This window comes from Mobula hypostoma, chromosome 30 (genome assembly GCF_963921235.1).
Source record: "Mobula hypostoma chromosome 30, sMobHyp1.1, whole genome shotgun sequence".
Classification (NCBI taxonomy): domain Eukaryota; kingdom Metazoa; phylum Chordata; class Chondrichthyes; order Myliobatiformes; family Myliobatidae; genus Mobula; species Mobula hypostoma.
The window spans coordinates 1375707-1391685 of record NC_086126.1 but is presented as its reverse complement, the minus strand read 5'-3'; the positions used below and the strand labels follow the sequence as shown (position 1 = coordinate 1391685).

Genomic DNA, 15979 nt, shown 5'->3' with positions numbered 1-15979 from the left:
GGTGAGGTGCCGGTGACGGTGGATGAGAAGGGTTAACGTGGTGAGGTGCCGGTGACGGAGGATCAGAAGGGTTAACGTGGTGAGGTGCCGGTGACGGTGGATGAGAAGGGTTAACGTGGTGAGGTGCCGGTGACGGAGGATGAGAAGGGTTAACGTGGTGAGGTGCCGGTGACGGTGGATTAACGTGGTGAGAAGGGTTAACGTGGTGAGGTGCCGGTGACGGAGGATCAGAAGGGTTAACGTGGTGAGGTGCCGGTGACGGTGGATGAGAAGGGTTAACGTGGTGAGGTGCCGGTGACGGAGGATGAGAAGGGTTAACGTGGTGAGGTGCCGGTGACGGAGGATCAGAAGGGTTAACGTGGTGAGGTGGCGGTGACTGTGAGGATCAGAAGGGTTAACGTGGTGAGGTGCCGGTGACGGAGGATCAGAGGGGTTAACGTGGTGAGCTGGCATCACAGTTGTTGCTGCCTTGGGGCTTTTCATGCCTGGTGTGTAGAGCAGGTGATCGATCGCTCGACAAGGACACGGTGAGGACAGGCAGCGGCGTCCCTCATCCCTGCCGACGGCGCTGTTCACGGCCACGACTTCATTATGGACTTGGAACCTGCTGCCGGAGTGCCAGTTCCCCAGCACAGACCCCAGACCCTTCAGCCCATCGAGGCTATGTTGTTCCCTTTACAAGTGTGCCCCAGTCGGGCTCACCTCCGGCCTCTCTCTTTATATCCCCCCCACTTTGCCGGGGTGGGGTTGATCCCGCCGCCGTCGGTCGCCCTTCCCGATCCCAGCTTCTCGCCGGGCTGGGGAAGCGCAGTCATTCTCCACCCACGTTCCCTGGTTTCCACCCGGGCTACCGACTCTTCCGACCCTGTTCACTGTCCCCACTCTGCAGGGAAGAACCCCTGGCCTCTGCAGGCTGCTGTCTGTCGTGGAGAGAGCATGAAAACTCTGCACAGCCAGGACTGAACCCGGGAGACTGGGGCAGGCAGCATCAGCGCTACCCGCTAACCAGTATATCAGTCCGAGTACACTCAGAGTGGGGATTAGTATCCAGCACACCTGTTCTGTGGCAGCAGTACCGTGAATACATACTATAGACTATAAATTACGATTTATAAAACTAACTAAATACTGTGGATTCCGGATATTTGGGACACATCGGGACCAGGACATTTTGGCCCAGTTAAGCAGCTGGCCCAATTAGCCAGTTTCATGGAAATAGTTCAAAAAAGACAAATTACCGTTTAACTGAGTAACAAATTATGTATTTAAATGAAATACAGAACAGTACCAACGTAGGCCAATAAAACTGTTAGTTCCTTGTACTTATTGAGGAGGAATTCACCCAGTGTACGCTGACCTGTTCTATTGATTGACTGTCACTGAACAGGATCAGTGCAGACACCTTGTGGCGATAATGGACTATCTTCATGCATGCTATCGACGATTGCATCCTCCAAATCTTTCTACTCATTGTAACATTCAAGATAATCGCCGATACCTTCAAATCCTTCGTAGTTCCCAGCTTGCTGAAGTCGTGAAGTTGTTTCATTTTCACTCCCAGCCGTTTCTGGCCTCTCCGAGCCCGAATGCGTGAAACCGCGGAGAGCAAAGCAGTTCTGAATTGTCTTGCTGCTCCTGTCTCTTCAACTATCAGTGACAGAAATCACTGCTTTTTCAGCACAAACACAGACAACTGACGCTGTTTAAAACTGTTCCCTCTAAGCACGGTGCAGTGTCTAATGGCTATACAAGTGCACGTGAGTGAATTGAATTGGCTTTATTTCTTGCATCCTTCACATACATGAGGAGTAAAAATCTTTACCTTATGTCTCCAACTGAATGTGCAATCAAAGTAATTTATAATAGAACAGTTAGTGTAATATAGAGCACACTCAAATCAGTGTGAATTCATCAGTCTGATGTGCTGGTGGAAGAAGCTGACCCGGAGCCTGTTGGTCCTGGCTTTTATGCTGCGGTACAGTACCGTTTCCTGGATGGTAGCAGCTGGAACAGTTTGTGGTTGGGATGACTCGGGTCCCCAATGATCCTACGGGCCCTTTTTCCACACCTGTCTTTATAAATATCCTGAATCATGGGAAGTTCACAACTGCAGATGCGCTGGGCTGTCCGCACCACTCTCTGCAGAGTCCTGCGATTGAGGGAAGTACAGTTCCCATACCAGGCAGTGATGCAGCCAGTCAGGATGCTCTCAATTGTGCCCCTGTCGAAAGTTCTTAGGATTTGAGGGGTCCCATACCAAACAAGTAACGCTAGTTAGAAACTGTTCAGGAACAGACTCTGGTCTCAATTAAGCAGCATAGTATCTCAAATAAATGGAGAGAATCCAGGCTATTTTCTCAATTAGATTTTGTTGTCTAAGGGCATCTCCAGAAAGAGGTACAGTTGATGTTTCGGGCCCAAACCCTTCGTCAGGACTAACTGAAAGAAGAGCTAGTAAGAGATTTGAAAGTGGGAGGGCCCTTTTAAATCTCTTACTCGCTCTTCTTTCAGTTAGTCCTGACGAAGGGTCTCGGCCCGAAACGTCGACTATACCTCTTCCTAGAGATGCTGCCTGGCCTGCCGCTTTGATGCGTGTTGCTTGAAATTCCAGCATCTGCAGATTTCCTCGTGTTTGCGTTGTTGTGTAGGAGTTGTCTCAGATAAGTGCTGTCCCGATTAACTGATAGACCAATGAACCGGAATCCACTGTGGTGTAAAACGGGAGCAAACCTAGTGAGGTAGTGATAGAGAAGATCAGTATAGTCAGGTCCATGGTATCTCCAGTTGTGAAGTATGGCTCTGAGAGCTGGACTATTTGTAAGGCTGAATACAAAGAAGTCAACGCCTTTGAACTTGACGCTGGAGGAAAGTGGTAAGAGTTTGTCGGACGGCACAAAGATCCAACAAGTCAATACTTGAAGAAAGCCAGCCAGACTGCTCACTACTAGGCTTGATTATGAGACAAAAGCTCAAATGTTTTGGCCACGTCATGAGAAGACAGGATTCCCTGGAAAAGACTCTCAGTTTGGGTAAAAGGAGGAGAGGACGACAGACGGATAATATTACTCAGTGCGTGTGACCTTGGGGGAACTTGGGGAGGCAGTTTCCAACAAGAAGGCTTGGTGAGCAGGAGTCTATGATTTCACGAAGAGTCGGACACGACTTAATGACCGAACAACAAAGTGATGGGGTCCTGGAGCACTGCATCACAGGAGGCCATTCTGCCCTTCTAATCCATGCTGAATGATGATTGTGCCTAGACCCATCGAAGAGAGGTCCGGAACAAAGTAGTGAGGTGGTGTTTATGGGTTCATGGACCTTCCAGGAATACAATGGCAGACGGGAAGAATCTGTTCCTAAAGCACTGAGTGTGTGTCTTCATGCTCCTGTACCTCCTCCCTGATGGTAGTCATGAGAAGAGGGCGTGACCTGGGTGTTGAGGGTCTTTCATGATGGAAGCTGCCTTCTTTATGCGTCGCCTTTTGAAGATGTGCTCGATGCTGGGGAGGCTCGAGCCCATGATGGGGCTGGCTGAGTTTACAGCCCTCTGCAGCTGTTTCCGAATCCTGTGCAGTGGCCCCCTCCACGCCAGACGGTGCTGGAGCCGGTCAGAATGCTCCCCGCCATACATCTGCAGAAACTTGCGAGTCACTTTGGTGACGTACCCAATCTCCTCAAACTCCCAATGAAATATAGCCACTCTTGTGCCTTCTTCATGATAGCATCAATATGTTGGGCCCAGGACAGATCTTCGCAGGTCTTGACACCCAGGAACTTGAAACTGCTTGCTCTTTCCTCTGCTGACCCCTCGATGAGGACCGGTGAGGGTTCCCTCGATTTCCCCTCCCTGAAGTGCACATTCAGTTCCTCGGTCTCGCTGATGTGAAGCGCAAGGTTGTTGTGACAGCACTCAACCTACCTCACTCCTGTACACCTCCGCAATGTCATCTGACATTCCCCCAACAACGGTCATGTCGTTGGCAAATTTACAGATGGTGTTTGAGCAGTTGTGGGTGCAGAGGGAGTAGGGCAGTGGGCTAAGCACACGTCCTGCTGGTGGGCCAGTGTTGATCGTCAGCAAGGGGGAGGTATCATTTCCAATCCGCACTGACTGCGATCTCCCTACGAGGAAGTCGAGGGTCCAGTTGCAGAGCGGGGTACAGAGGCCCAGGTTTTGGAGCTTGTCGATTAGTACAGAGGGACCGATGGTGTGGAATGCTGAGCTGTAATCAATAAACAGCAGCCAGTGTAAGTATTGCTGTTGTCCAGGTGATACAAGGCTCAGTGCAGAGCCAGTGAGATTGCATCTGTTACAGACCTATTGTAGCGAGAGGCAGATTGCAGTGTGTCTGGGTCCTTGCTCAGGCAGGAGTTAATTCCAGCCACATTCAATCTCTCAGGCAGTTCATCACGGTGGACGTCAATGCTACTGGGCGATAGTGGTTAAGGCAGCTCACACTGCTCTCGGGCACGGCGATGACTGAAGCAGGTGTGAATCTCCGGCTGCAGCAGTGGGAGATCGAAGATGTTGGCGGATAATTCCGGCGTCGTGAAGGGATGCGGTGACCTCGACACACCAGAGCAGTGCGGCAATTACAGCCCCACTCCAGAAGTCGAGACTGACAAGCCCACGCCCACCCCCACCCCCGCGGTGAGGCTCTGTCGAACTGCTTGTTCTGTCAGTGGTACCATTTCAGCCAGCGTGGATTCCTCACAGAGACTCCACTGCTGGGAACAAAGGAAACCACACAGGCACACACACACACACACACACACACACACACACTCACTCAGAATAACACCATGAGACCTAGTAATAGAATTAGGCCATTCGGCCCACTGTATTTGCTCTGCTATACCATCATGGCTGATCTATTAGTCCTCTGAAACCAATTCTCTTGCCTTCTCCCGATAACATGCATAGGTACGTTCCAATGAGACAGGGAAAGGACGGTAGGGTACAGGAACAGTGGTGTACAAAGGTTGTTGTAAATCTGGTCAAGAAGAAAAGAGGTTACGAAAGGATCAAAAAACTAGGTAATGATAGAGATCTAGAAGATTATAAGGCTAGCAGGAAGGAGCTTAAGAATGAAATTAGGAGAGCCAGAAGGGGCCATGAGAAGGCCTTGGTGGACAGGATTAAGGAAAACCCCAAGGCATTCTACAAGTACGTGAAGAGCAAGAGGATAAGACGTGAGAGAATAGGACCAATCAAGTGTGACCATATGGAACCAGAGGAAACAGCAGAGGTACTTAATGAGTACTTTGCTTCAGTATTTGGCACGTCAACAAATACTCTCAAAAACCTCTATAGTTGTACCGTGGAGAGCATTCTGATAGGCTGCATCACTGTCTGGTACGGAGGGGCTACTGCACAGGACCGAAAGAAGCTGCAAAAGGTTGTAAATCTTGTCAGCTCCATCTTGGGTACTAGTCTACAAAGTACCCAGGACATCTTCAGGGAGCGGTGTCTCAGAAAGGCAGCGTCCATTATTAAGGACCTCCAGCACCCAGGACATGCCCTTTTCTCACTGTTACCATCAGGGAGGAGGTACAGAAGCCTGAAGGCTCACACTCAGCGATTCAGAAACAGCTTCTTCCCCTCTGCCATCCGATTCCTAAATGGTCACTGAAGCTTTGGACACTACATCACCTTTTTTAATATACAGTATTTGTTTTTGCACATTTTTAAAAATTTATTCAATATACATAATTTACTTATTTATCATTATGTTTTATTTTACTTTTTCTCTCTCTCTGCTAGATTATGTACTGCATTGAACTGCTGCTGCTAAGTTAACAAATTTCATCTCACATGCCGGTGATAATAAACCTGATTCTGATTGAGTATTCACGACGAAAAGGATCTTGGTGATTGTAGTGATGACTTGAACTGGACTGAAAAGCTTGAGCATGTAGATATTAAGGAAGGGGATGTGCTGGAGCTTTTGGAAAGCATCAAGTTGGTTAAGTCACCAGGACTGGATGAGATGTACCCCAGGATACTGTGGGAGGCGAGGGAGGAGACTGCTGAGCCTCTGGCGATGATCTTTGCATCATCAATGAGGACAAGAGAGGTTCTGGAGGATTGGAGGTTTGCGGATGTTGTTCCCTTATTCAGGAAAGGGAGTAGAGATAGCCCAGGAAATTATAGACCAGTGAGTCCTACTTCAGTGGTTGGTAAGTTGATGGAGAAAATCCTGAGAGGTAGGATTTATGAACATTTGGCGAGGTATAATATGATTAGGAATAGTCAGCATGGCTTTGTCAAAGGCAGGTCGTGCCTTACGAGCCTGATTGAATTTTTTGAGGATGTGATTAAACACATTGATGAAGGTAGAGCAGTAGATGTAGTGTATGTGGATTTCAGCAAGGCATTTGATAAGGTACCCCATGCAAGGCTTATTGAGAAAGTAAGGAGGCATGGGATCCAAGGGGACATTGCTTTGTGGATCAAGAACTGGTTTGCCCATAGAAGGCAAAGAGTAGTTGTAGACAGGTCATATTCTCCACGAAGGTCGGTGACCAGTGGTGTGCCTCAGGGATCTGTTCTGGGACCCTTACTCTTCGTGATTTTTATAAATGACCTGGATGTGGAAGTGGAGGGATGGGTTAGTAAATTTACTGATGATACAAAGGTTGGGGGTGTTGTGGATAGTGTGGAGGGCTATCAGAGTTTAGAGCGGAACATTGATAGGATGCAAAACTGGGCTGAGAAGTGGCAGATGGAGATCAACCCAGATAGGTATGAGGTGGTTCATTTTGGTAGGTCAAATGTGATGACAGACTATAGCCTACTGTATAATATAGGACGGGTCCCCAACCTTTTTCACACTGCGGACCGGTTTAATATTGACAATATTCTTGCGGACCGGCCGACCCAGGGAGTGGGGGGGGGGGCGCGCGCGGGGAGGGTTGCCAACAAAGAAGAGTAGCAGTCAAATACGTTGTGTTTACCCAGAGAAAGACTACAATGACCATGGAGCCTTGCACGGGAACCAGTACGTATGCGTGTACCTGCCGATTTATTTTCCTGCAAATCGTTTTTGGCGATTCTGTTCAGGGTGGGGGGTGTTAATCACGACTGGAATATAGATGATAAGTGGCTAATACACTCAATTTCATTTCTAAAAGGGTTTATCTAATGAATTTAATATTAAACACATAACGTATATTTTCCTCGCATGAATATAGTGAGAAGTCAATTTTCGGGGAAGGACAGGGGAGTTTGAAGTGAGTGTTGAACGAACTTCCAGTAGATGTGGTAGAGGCAGGTTCAATATTATCATTTAAAGAAAAATTGGATAGGTATATGGACAGGAAAGGAATGGAGGGTTATGGGCTGAGTGCAGGTCAGTGGGACTAGGTGAGAGTAAGAGTTCGGCACGGACTAGAAGGGCCGAGATGGCCTGTTTCCGTGCTGTAATTGTTATATGGTTATATAAGTAAGTCAATAGCATCATAACATTTTAAGTAACATTTGGATATTAAACACACAGCACATATTTTCCTCATATGAACATATAAAATCATTGTAACACACCAATATCGCTGAATCAGTGGGAGCCCTGGGCTTGTTTTCCTGCAACAAGACGGTCCTATCGAGGGGTGATGGGAGACAGCGATACTCGAAGGGGGTTCCTTATGTCCAGTCTATTCCGCAATTTAGTTTTCGTTGCATTCATTGCAGAAAACTCCTCTTCACAGAAAAATGTTGGAAATGAAAGCAACGTTTTCAGTGCTTTCGTGGCTATCTCAGGATATTGAGCCTTGACTTTGATCCAGAATGCCGGCAGAGATGTTATGTCAAACACACTTTTCAGCCCGCCATCATTTGCAAGCTCGAGGAGTTGATCCTCCCGCGCTGACATGGATGACGCGCAGGTAATGACCTTGCATGCGTAATGGCTGATCAGTGGCCGTGACAGGGAATGAGGAAAGGTGCAGCTGACTCATATCGCCAAATCATATCGTTTCCTCGCGGCCCGGTACCAGTCCACGGCCCAGAGGTTGGGGACCGCTGATATAGGACTACTTTATGTTGTAGTAATACATCGTATTGAGCATGCGCTATTAGACGCGTATTAATCTATATGTTTGTGTTCAGTTCAGTTTCAGTTAGTAAAGAACCCTGTTAACGTGGCTTCAGTCTCCAGCATTTTTATTAATGATATTGTTGTGTAAATGGCCACATACACAACAAGTATTAATGACAAGACTCTTAGCAGTGTGGAGGATCAGAGGGATCTTGGGGTCCAAGTCCGTAGGTCACTCAAAGCTGCTGCGCAGGTTGACTCTGTGGTTAAGAAGGCGTACAGTGTATTGGCCTTCATCAATCGTGGGATTGAATTTAGGAGATGAGGTAATGTTGCAGCTATATAAGACCCTGGTCAGACTACACTTGGAGTACTGTGCTCAGTTCTGGTCACCTCACTACAGGAAGGATGTGGAAGCCATAGAAAGGGTGCAGAGGAGATGTACAAGGATGTTGCCTGGATTGGGGAGCATGCCTTATGAGAATAGGTTGAGTGAACCTGGCCTTTTCTCCTTGGAGGGATGGAGGATGAGAGGTGGCCTGATAGAGGTGTATAAGATGATGAGAGGCATTGATCGTGTGGATAGTCAGAGGCTTTTTCCCAGGGCTGAAATGGCTACCACAAGAGGACACAGGTTTAAGGTGCTGGGGAGTAGGTACAGAGGAAATGTCAGGGGTAAGTTTTTTACGCAGACAGTGGTGAGTGTGTGGAATGGGCTGCCGGTGACGGTGGTAGAGGTGGATATGATAGCGTCTTTTAAGAGACTCCTGGACAGGTACATGGAGCTTAGAAAAACAGAGGGCTATGGGTAACCCTAGTAATTTCTAAGGTGGGGACATGTTCGGCACAGCTTTGTGGGCTGAAGGGCCTGTATTATGCTGTAGGTTTTCTATGTTTCTATAAACTTCTATACTTTTAACCTTTGATGTCCTTACTAATCAAGAATCTATCAAATCTCTGCTCTAAGTACACCCAATGACTTGGCTTGAACAGCCGTCTGTGGCAACGAATTCCACAGATTCACCACCCTCTTGACTAAAGAAATTCTTCCTTTGCTCTGTTCTATGTACCTGTGTTCATCTGGCCCCTGGTATCAACTGTCATTAGTTCGGACAGAGAGAATCTGTATTCTCCGTCAAATACTTTCATTGGTTCAGTTAGCAATAGCAGATGAATTTACAAAACGATACCTGTGCACACCCACTCCTGACACTCCCTGAACAGGCAAAACTTAAAACCAGTGCACACCCACTACGATTCTCCTGACACTCCCCGAACAGTCAAAGAATAGAAAAGGAAATCTCCGCCATCTCACAGCCTCTCTTCACAATCTCTCTTTCTCTTGTTTCGGTGAGACCCACCACGAAGTGGTCGACTGTAACTTAGTCACGTCAACGGTTCCGTTTCCAAGAGCAGTTTCAAAGTGCTTTAGAGTCATGTATAGACCCAGACCGGATAAGGATGGACTGGAGTCACATATAGACCCAGACCAGATAAGGACGGACTGGAGTCACATATAGACCCACACTGGGTGAGGACGGACTGGAGTCACATATAGGCTCAATGATGTGGGATAAGTGGGGGTTTGGGAGGGGCTGAGTGGTCTGGGTGAGTAACCCCAGTGTGTATTGTAGACGGTGCAGACTGCAGACACTGTGAGCCGGTGGTGGGAGAGGTGGGGAGGGAGGGGCTGAGTGGTCTGGGTGAGTAACCCCAGTGTGTATTGTAGACGGTGCAGACTGCAGACACTGAGCCAGTGGTGGGAGAGGGAGTGTTTAGGGGTGGATGGGGTGCCGATCGAGTGTATGCTCTGTCCCAGACCGTGTTGAGAGTTGTTGGAGTTCACAGTGTGAGAATGCTGGGAACTCCATGAACGTCCAATGTGGGAATGAGACGTCTTTCACCAGGGTGAGGGGGCCGGAGGAGGTTACAGAGACAGGAAGGGGTGTAGGGGCTGGAGGGGGTTACAGAGACAGGGAGGGGTGTAGGGGCCGGAGGGGGTTACAGAGACAGGGTGGGGTATAGGGGCCCGAGGAGGTTACAGAGACAGGGTGGGGTATAGGGGCCGGAGGAGGTTACAGAGACAGGGTGGGGTATAGGGGCCGGAGGAGGTTACAGAGACAGGGTGGGGTATAGGGGCCGGAGGGGGTTACAGAGATGGGGAGGGGCACAGGGGCTGGAGGAGTTGGTCACCTGATGAGATGTGTCTGAGGCCACGCTGGGTAGATGTGAGTACAGATGCTCTGGGCCAGTACTAATCCTCTATCTCCTCTCTCCTCCCATGCCACACACAGAAGATCACGGAACAGAAGGTGAGTACCTGTCTGCAGTTTGTTTTCACCGTGTCTGCGCCGTGGTCACCCACACCTCTGCAGGGTCACTGGGGGTCAGAGGCAGAGCCCACACAGGCACACACACACACACACTGACACAGACATACACACACACACGCTGTCAGACACGGAGACACACTCACAAACACGGGCAAATTCACATACTCTCTCACTCACACTTGCATGCACACTCTTTCAAACTCACTTTGGACACCCCATGTTCCTCTCTATCTGGGGATTATTTGAGAAACTGAGACTTGGCCAGTTGGAACCCAGCTGAACCCGCAGAGTTATGGTGGGGTGTGTAGGGCTGAGGTGTACATATTGGGGTGAGGTATGGGAGTGTACAATACACGATTGTGTAGTGTGAGGTATAGGGCGTGTACAGTACACGATTGTGTGGGGTGAGGTATGGGGGTGTACAGTACACGATTGGGGTGAGGTATGGGCGTGTACAGTACACAATTGGGGTGAGGTATGGGGGTGTACAGTACACGATTGTGTGGGGATGACGTATAGGGGTGTACAGTACATGATTGTGTGGGGTGAGGTATGGGGGTGTACAGTACACGATTGTGGGGGTGAGATATGGGGGTGTACAGTACACGATTGTGTGGGGTAAGGTATGGGGGTGTACAGTACACGATTGTGTGGGGATGACGTATGGGGGTGTACAGTACACGATTGTGTGGGGTAAGGTATGGGGGTGTACAGTACACGATGGTGGGGGTGAGATATGGGGGTGTACAGTACACGATTGTGTGGGGTAAGGTATGGGGGTGTACAGTACACGATTGTTGGGGGAGAGGTATGGGGGTGTACAGTACACGATTGGGGTGAGGTATGGGGGTGTATAATACACAATTGTTGGGGAGAGGTATGGGGGTGTACAGTACATGATTGTGTGGGGTGAGGTATGGGGGTGTACAGTACACAATTGGGGTGAGGTATGGGGGTGTACAGTACACGATTGGGGTGAGGTATGGGGGTGTATAATACACGATTGTTGGGGGAGAGGTATGGGGGTGTACAGTACACGATTGGGGTGAGGTATGGGGGTGTATAATACACGATTGTTGGGGGAGAGGTATGGGGGTGTACAGTACACGATTGTGTGGGGTGAGATATGGGGTGTGTACAGTACACGATTGTGTGGGGTGAGGTATGGGGCGTGTACAGTACACGATTGGGGTGAGGTATGGGGGTGTATAATACACGATTGTTGGGGGATAGGTATGGGGGTGTACAGTACACGATTGTGTGGGGTGAGATATGGGGTGTGTACAGTACACGATTGTGTGGGGTGAGATATGGGGTGTGTACAGTACCCGATTGTGTGGGGTGAGGTATGGGGCGTGTACAGTACACGATTGTGTGGGGTGAGATGGGGTGTGTACAGTACACGATTGTGTGGGGTGAGATGGGGTGTGTACAGTACACAATTGTTCAGTGAGAGGTATGGGGGTGTACAGTACACGATTGTGTGGGGTGAGGTATGGGGCGTGTACAGTACACGATTGTGTGGGGTGAGGTATGGGGCGTGTACAGTACACGATTGTGTGGGGTGAGATGGGGTGTGTACAGTACACAATTGTTCAGTGAGAGGTATGGGGGTGTACAGTACACGATGGTGGGGGTGAGATATGGGGGTGTACAGTACACGATTGTGTGGGGTTGAGGTATGGGGGTGTACAGTACACGATTGTTGGGGGTGAGGTATGGGGGTGTACAGTACACGATTGTGGGGGGTGAGGTATGGGGGTGTACAGTACACAATTGTGTGGGTGGGGTATGGGGGTGTACAGTACACGATTGTTGGGGGTGAGGTATGGGGGTGTACAGTACACGATTGTGGGGGTGAGGTATGGGGGTGTATAATACACGATTGTGTGGGTGGGGTATGGGGGTGTACAGTACACGATTGTTGGGGGTGAGGTATGGGGGTGTACAGTACACGATTGTGGGGGTGGGGTATGGGGTGTGTACAGTACACGATTGTGTGGGGTGAGGTATGGGGCGTGTACAGTACACGATTGTGTGGGGTGAGATGGGGTGTGTACAGTACACGATTGTGTGGGGTGAGATGGGGTGTGTACAGTACACAATTGTTCAGTGAGAGGTATGGGGGTGTACAGTACACGATTGTGTGGGGTGAGGTATGGGGCGTGTACAGTACACGATTGTGTGGGGTGAGGTATGGGGCGTGTACAGTACACGATTGTGTGGGGTGAGATGGGGGTGTACAGTACACAATTGTTCAGTGAGAGGTATGGGGGTGTACAGTACACGATTGTGTGGGGTTGAGGTATGGGGGTGTACAGTACACGATTGTTGGGGTTGAGGTATGGGGGTGTACAGTACACGATTGTTGGGGGTGAGGTATGGGGGTGTACAGTACACGATTGTGTGGGGTTGAGGTATGGGGGTGTACAGTACACGATTGTTCAGTGAGAGGTATGGGGGTGTACAGTACACGATTGTGGGGGGAGAGGTATGGGGGTGTACAATACACGATTGTGTGGGGTTTAGGTATGGGGGTGTACAGTACACGATTGTTGGGGGTGAGGTATGGGGGTGTACAGTACACGATTGTGGGGGTGAGGGATCCATTTGTGCTCCCGTCACTGTGTCCAGAACCAGCCTGAAGTGTCGGAATCCGGTTTAGAGAAATCTCTCCTGTCCATTGTCAGGACTGTTTTTTCAAAATGTACACAATTTTATTCAAAATACAAAAAGCGTACGAAGGAAGGGGGCGGGGTTATAAGATGGGCCGGGGGGGGGGTGGTTTCAATACAGTTACTGAATTCAAATCAAGTAGATATTAGCATCTATAATGCACTCAATTCACCGGGTGCAGGGTGGGGGCTATCGTTCTCGGAGATCCCGCAGTGATGATCGCAGGCTCCCTCTCTAAGGGCACGCTGGCACGGACGTAGCCCCGGGAGAGGGGCAGGCAGCCGGCTGGGGCAGAGCCTTCGACAGCCCGCGAAAGGCCAGTCTGGCCAAACCCAAGAGCAAGCCTGCCAGGACATCCTCCGAGCGACCCTGCCCCTCCACCACCCATAAAGTCCCGGCCCTTCGGATACCCAGATGGGGGCCGCTCCTCGTGGACATGGTACTCGGAGCCCTCCCGGTCACAGAAAGGACGTGGTGTCACCCAACCTGTTGTCCTTCCAGGCTGGTCTGCCCACTGCGGTGCAGGTCCGCGGTGGTAATTGTGCTTTTATAATGTCAGTATCTGACAGAGGCTGAGGCGTTGTCACTCAGCCGCGGTCCTCTCGTCTGCGCCCAGCGCACGGGCCCAACTCCCCGCTGACCCCCCACTCCTCTCCCTCGGCTTCCTATCGGGCGCCGGTTCCTTGTTGTGGGGTATAAGGCCGACCTTCCCGCGGGAATTGTGCCCGTTGGTGTGTGTGTGTGGGGGGGGGGGTGGAATAATGACAGGCAGATTTCACCAACTGTTGAACGATGCGAAAACTTCACCGGCGCATCCTGCGTAGATAACACTCAGGAAATTATCTTCCAACTGTTGCTGACACATTATTGCCTCACAAAACACGACTTGGGTGAACTTCCTGCGTCGGGTGTGAAGTTGGTCGCGCCTGAGCCACGCTCTGGGTTCCGACTGTCGGACAAATCGTTGCTTCTCTCTGGCTCTGTTTCGAGTTGGTGCGATTAGATTTGCGTCATTTTTGCGTCGATCACAGTGAGAGATGCGCCCTTCGTGTCAACGACCAACACTGTCCGAGGACGTGCTGGGGGCAGCCCGCAAGTGTCGCCAGGCCTCCGGCGCCTCAGCTCACCCGTACGCCTCTGGGCTGCAGGAGAAAACCGCAGCACCCAGGGGAAACCCACGCAGGCACGGGGAGAGCGTGCAAAGGCAGCGGCGGGGACTGAACCCGGGTCGCTGGGCTCGCTACGACCACACCGTGTCGCCCGCAGTTGTTCGGTGCGTTGGCCAACTCTGCCCCGAAGTTCAGCAGTGAGGGGAGGGGAGGGGAGGGGACGGGTCTGTGATCGGCCCTGAGAATATTGAACGGGAAGTTGACACGAGGGGCCGAATATACTACCCCCGTTCCTGCTTGTTACCGGGGGGAGGGAGAGAGAGATCAGTGCGGTGATATGGGGGACGCTGATTATGAAATTTAAACCCATTATCGATCGCGACTGGTATCTCACAGTCCATATGGTAACAAGGATTGACAAGCTGCTGTCTCTCTCTCTCTCTCTGACACACACACACACACACACACACACACACACACACACACACACACACACACACCCCGGCAGGGGGAGAGGCCATTCGACCGCTCAGCATCATGCTAGCCCCTGTAGCCCCTGCCCCCTCCTCTGCACCCTCATCTGTCTGCCGCTCTCTGCTGTCACCCCAAGGGACCTGATTCACCCTCTCCGCTATCTGCTCCCTTCTACCAACATGACCCTCAGCTTGCCCGGTTAACCTTTCACCACCTTCCAGCCAAAGCGACCCCACCATAGTCACTTCCCCACCCATTCCCGGCTGACTGTCCCCCTGGTCTTTTCTGATTCAGTACCAAGACGTATCCACAAACAACAGACACAGCACACACGTGTTAAACGATAGAAAAAAATTACTTTTATTAGAGTTTTATAAAGAATAAAACACAGTAAAGTAGCAAAGGAGATGAAATCATATTTATTAACCAATCACTAAGCTGTTTCGCAAAAACGTATTGCCACAGGGAACCACAGAGCCCAGACAGATTTTCTCCTCTCTCCCCTCTCCCCCCGTCCCCCGAAGAGGGGACAGTCTCATTCAAACCCATCGCATGTTGGAAGACCTAGACAGAGTGGATGTGGAGAGGATGTTTCCTCTTGAGGGGGAGTCGAAGACCAGAGGGCACAGCCTCAGAATAGAGCGATGTCCATTTAGAACGAAGTTGAGGGGGGATTTCTTTACCAGATGGCGGTGAATCTGTGGAATTTGTTCCCAGAGGCGGCTGTTGAGGCAAAGTCTTTGGGGATATTTAAGGCAGAGGTTGATAGTCTCGATTAGTCAAGACATGAAGGGTTGCGGGGCTCAGGGAGTGGGGAAGGCAGGAGATTGCGGTCGAGAGGAAAAATGGACCAGCCAAGACGAAATGGCGGAGCAGACTCGATGGGCCAGACGGCCCAATCCTGCACCTGCATCTTATGGTCTTATTGACCATATCCATCTTAAATAAATAATGTAAAACGAGAACTAAAATTGAAAAAATATATTGGATTCAATGTCTGTTCAGAAATCTGGTGGTGGAGGGGAAGAAGCTGTTCCTAAGAACATTCAAAACCTCCTCACAGCCGAGCCTAACAGCATTTGGTCTTTGAAACTTCCATTTTGTGCGACATATTTTAGCATTTACCAAGGAGGAATCACAAAGAACGTTTCCTTACACTCTCTGCCACGGCTAAGCGTATGGCAGGCTCGAGCACTAAAGCCTGGCTTATCAAACTTAGCATAACCGTCAGGGGAGCACTGTGAGCAGAGCAGATAAGAGTTCCTGAGAAGCAGCGAGCCGGCGGAGGCCGGAAATCGAAACTCAACGGCAGGGATTCTGGAAACGGTCGGCAGCCCAGGCAGCCCTTGTG

General features: G+C 50.2%; 1 protein-coding gene across 21 annotated transcripts in view; it reads left to right on the top strand.

Annotated features, from left to right (window-relative positions):
* LOC134339799 (neurexin-2-like) overlaps positions 1–15979 on the top strand; it is a 1323723-nt gene that overhangs the window by 94241 nt on the left and 1213503 nt on the right. For 20 of the 21 annotated variants that reach the window (XM_063036593.1, XM_063036589.1, XM_063036606.1 and 17 more), the window contains exon 2: positions 10331–10348. The exons of the other annotated variant lie outside the window; for it this stretch is intronic. In XM_063036593.1, coding sequence (XP_062892663.1) covers positions 10331–10348 — 18 coding nt within the window. The remainder of the gene's footprint in view (positions 1–10330; positions 10349–15979) is intronic. 21 annotated transcript variants of the gene reach the window in all.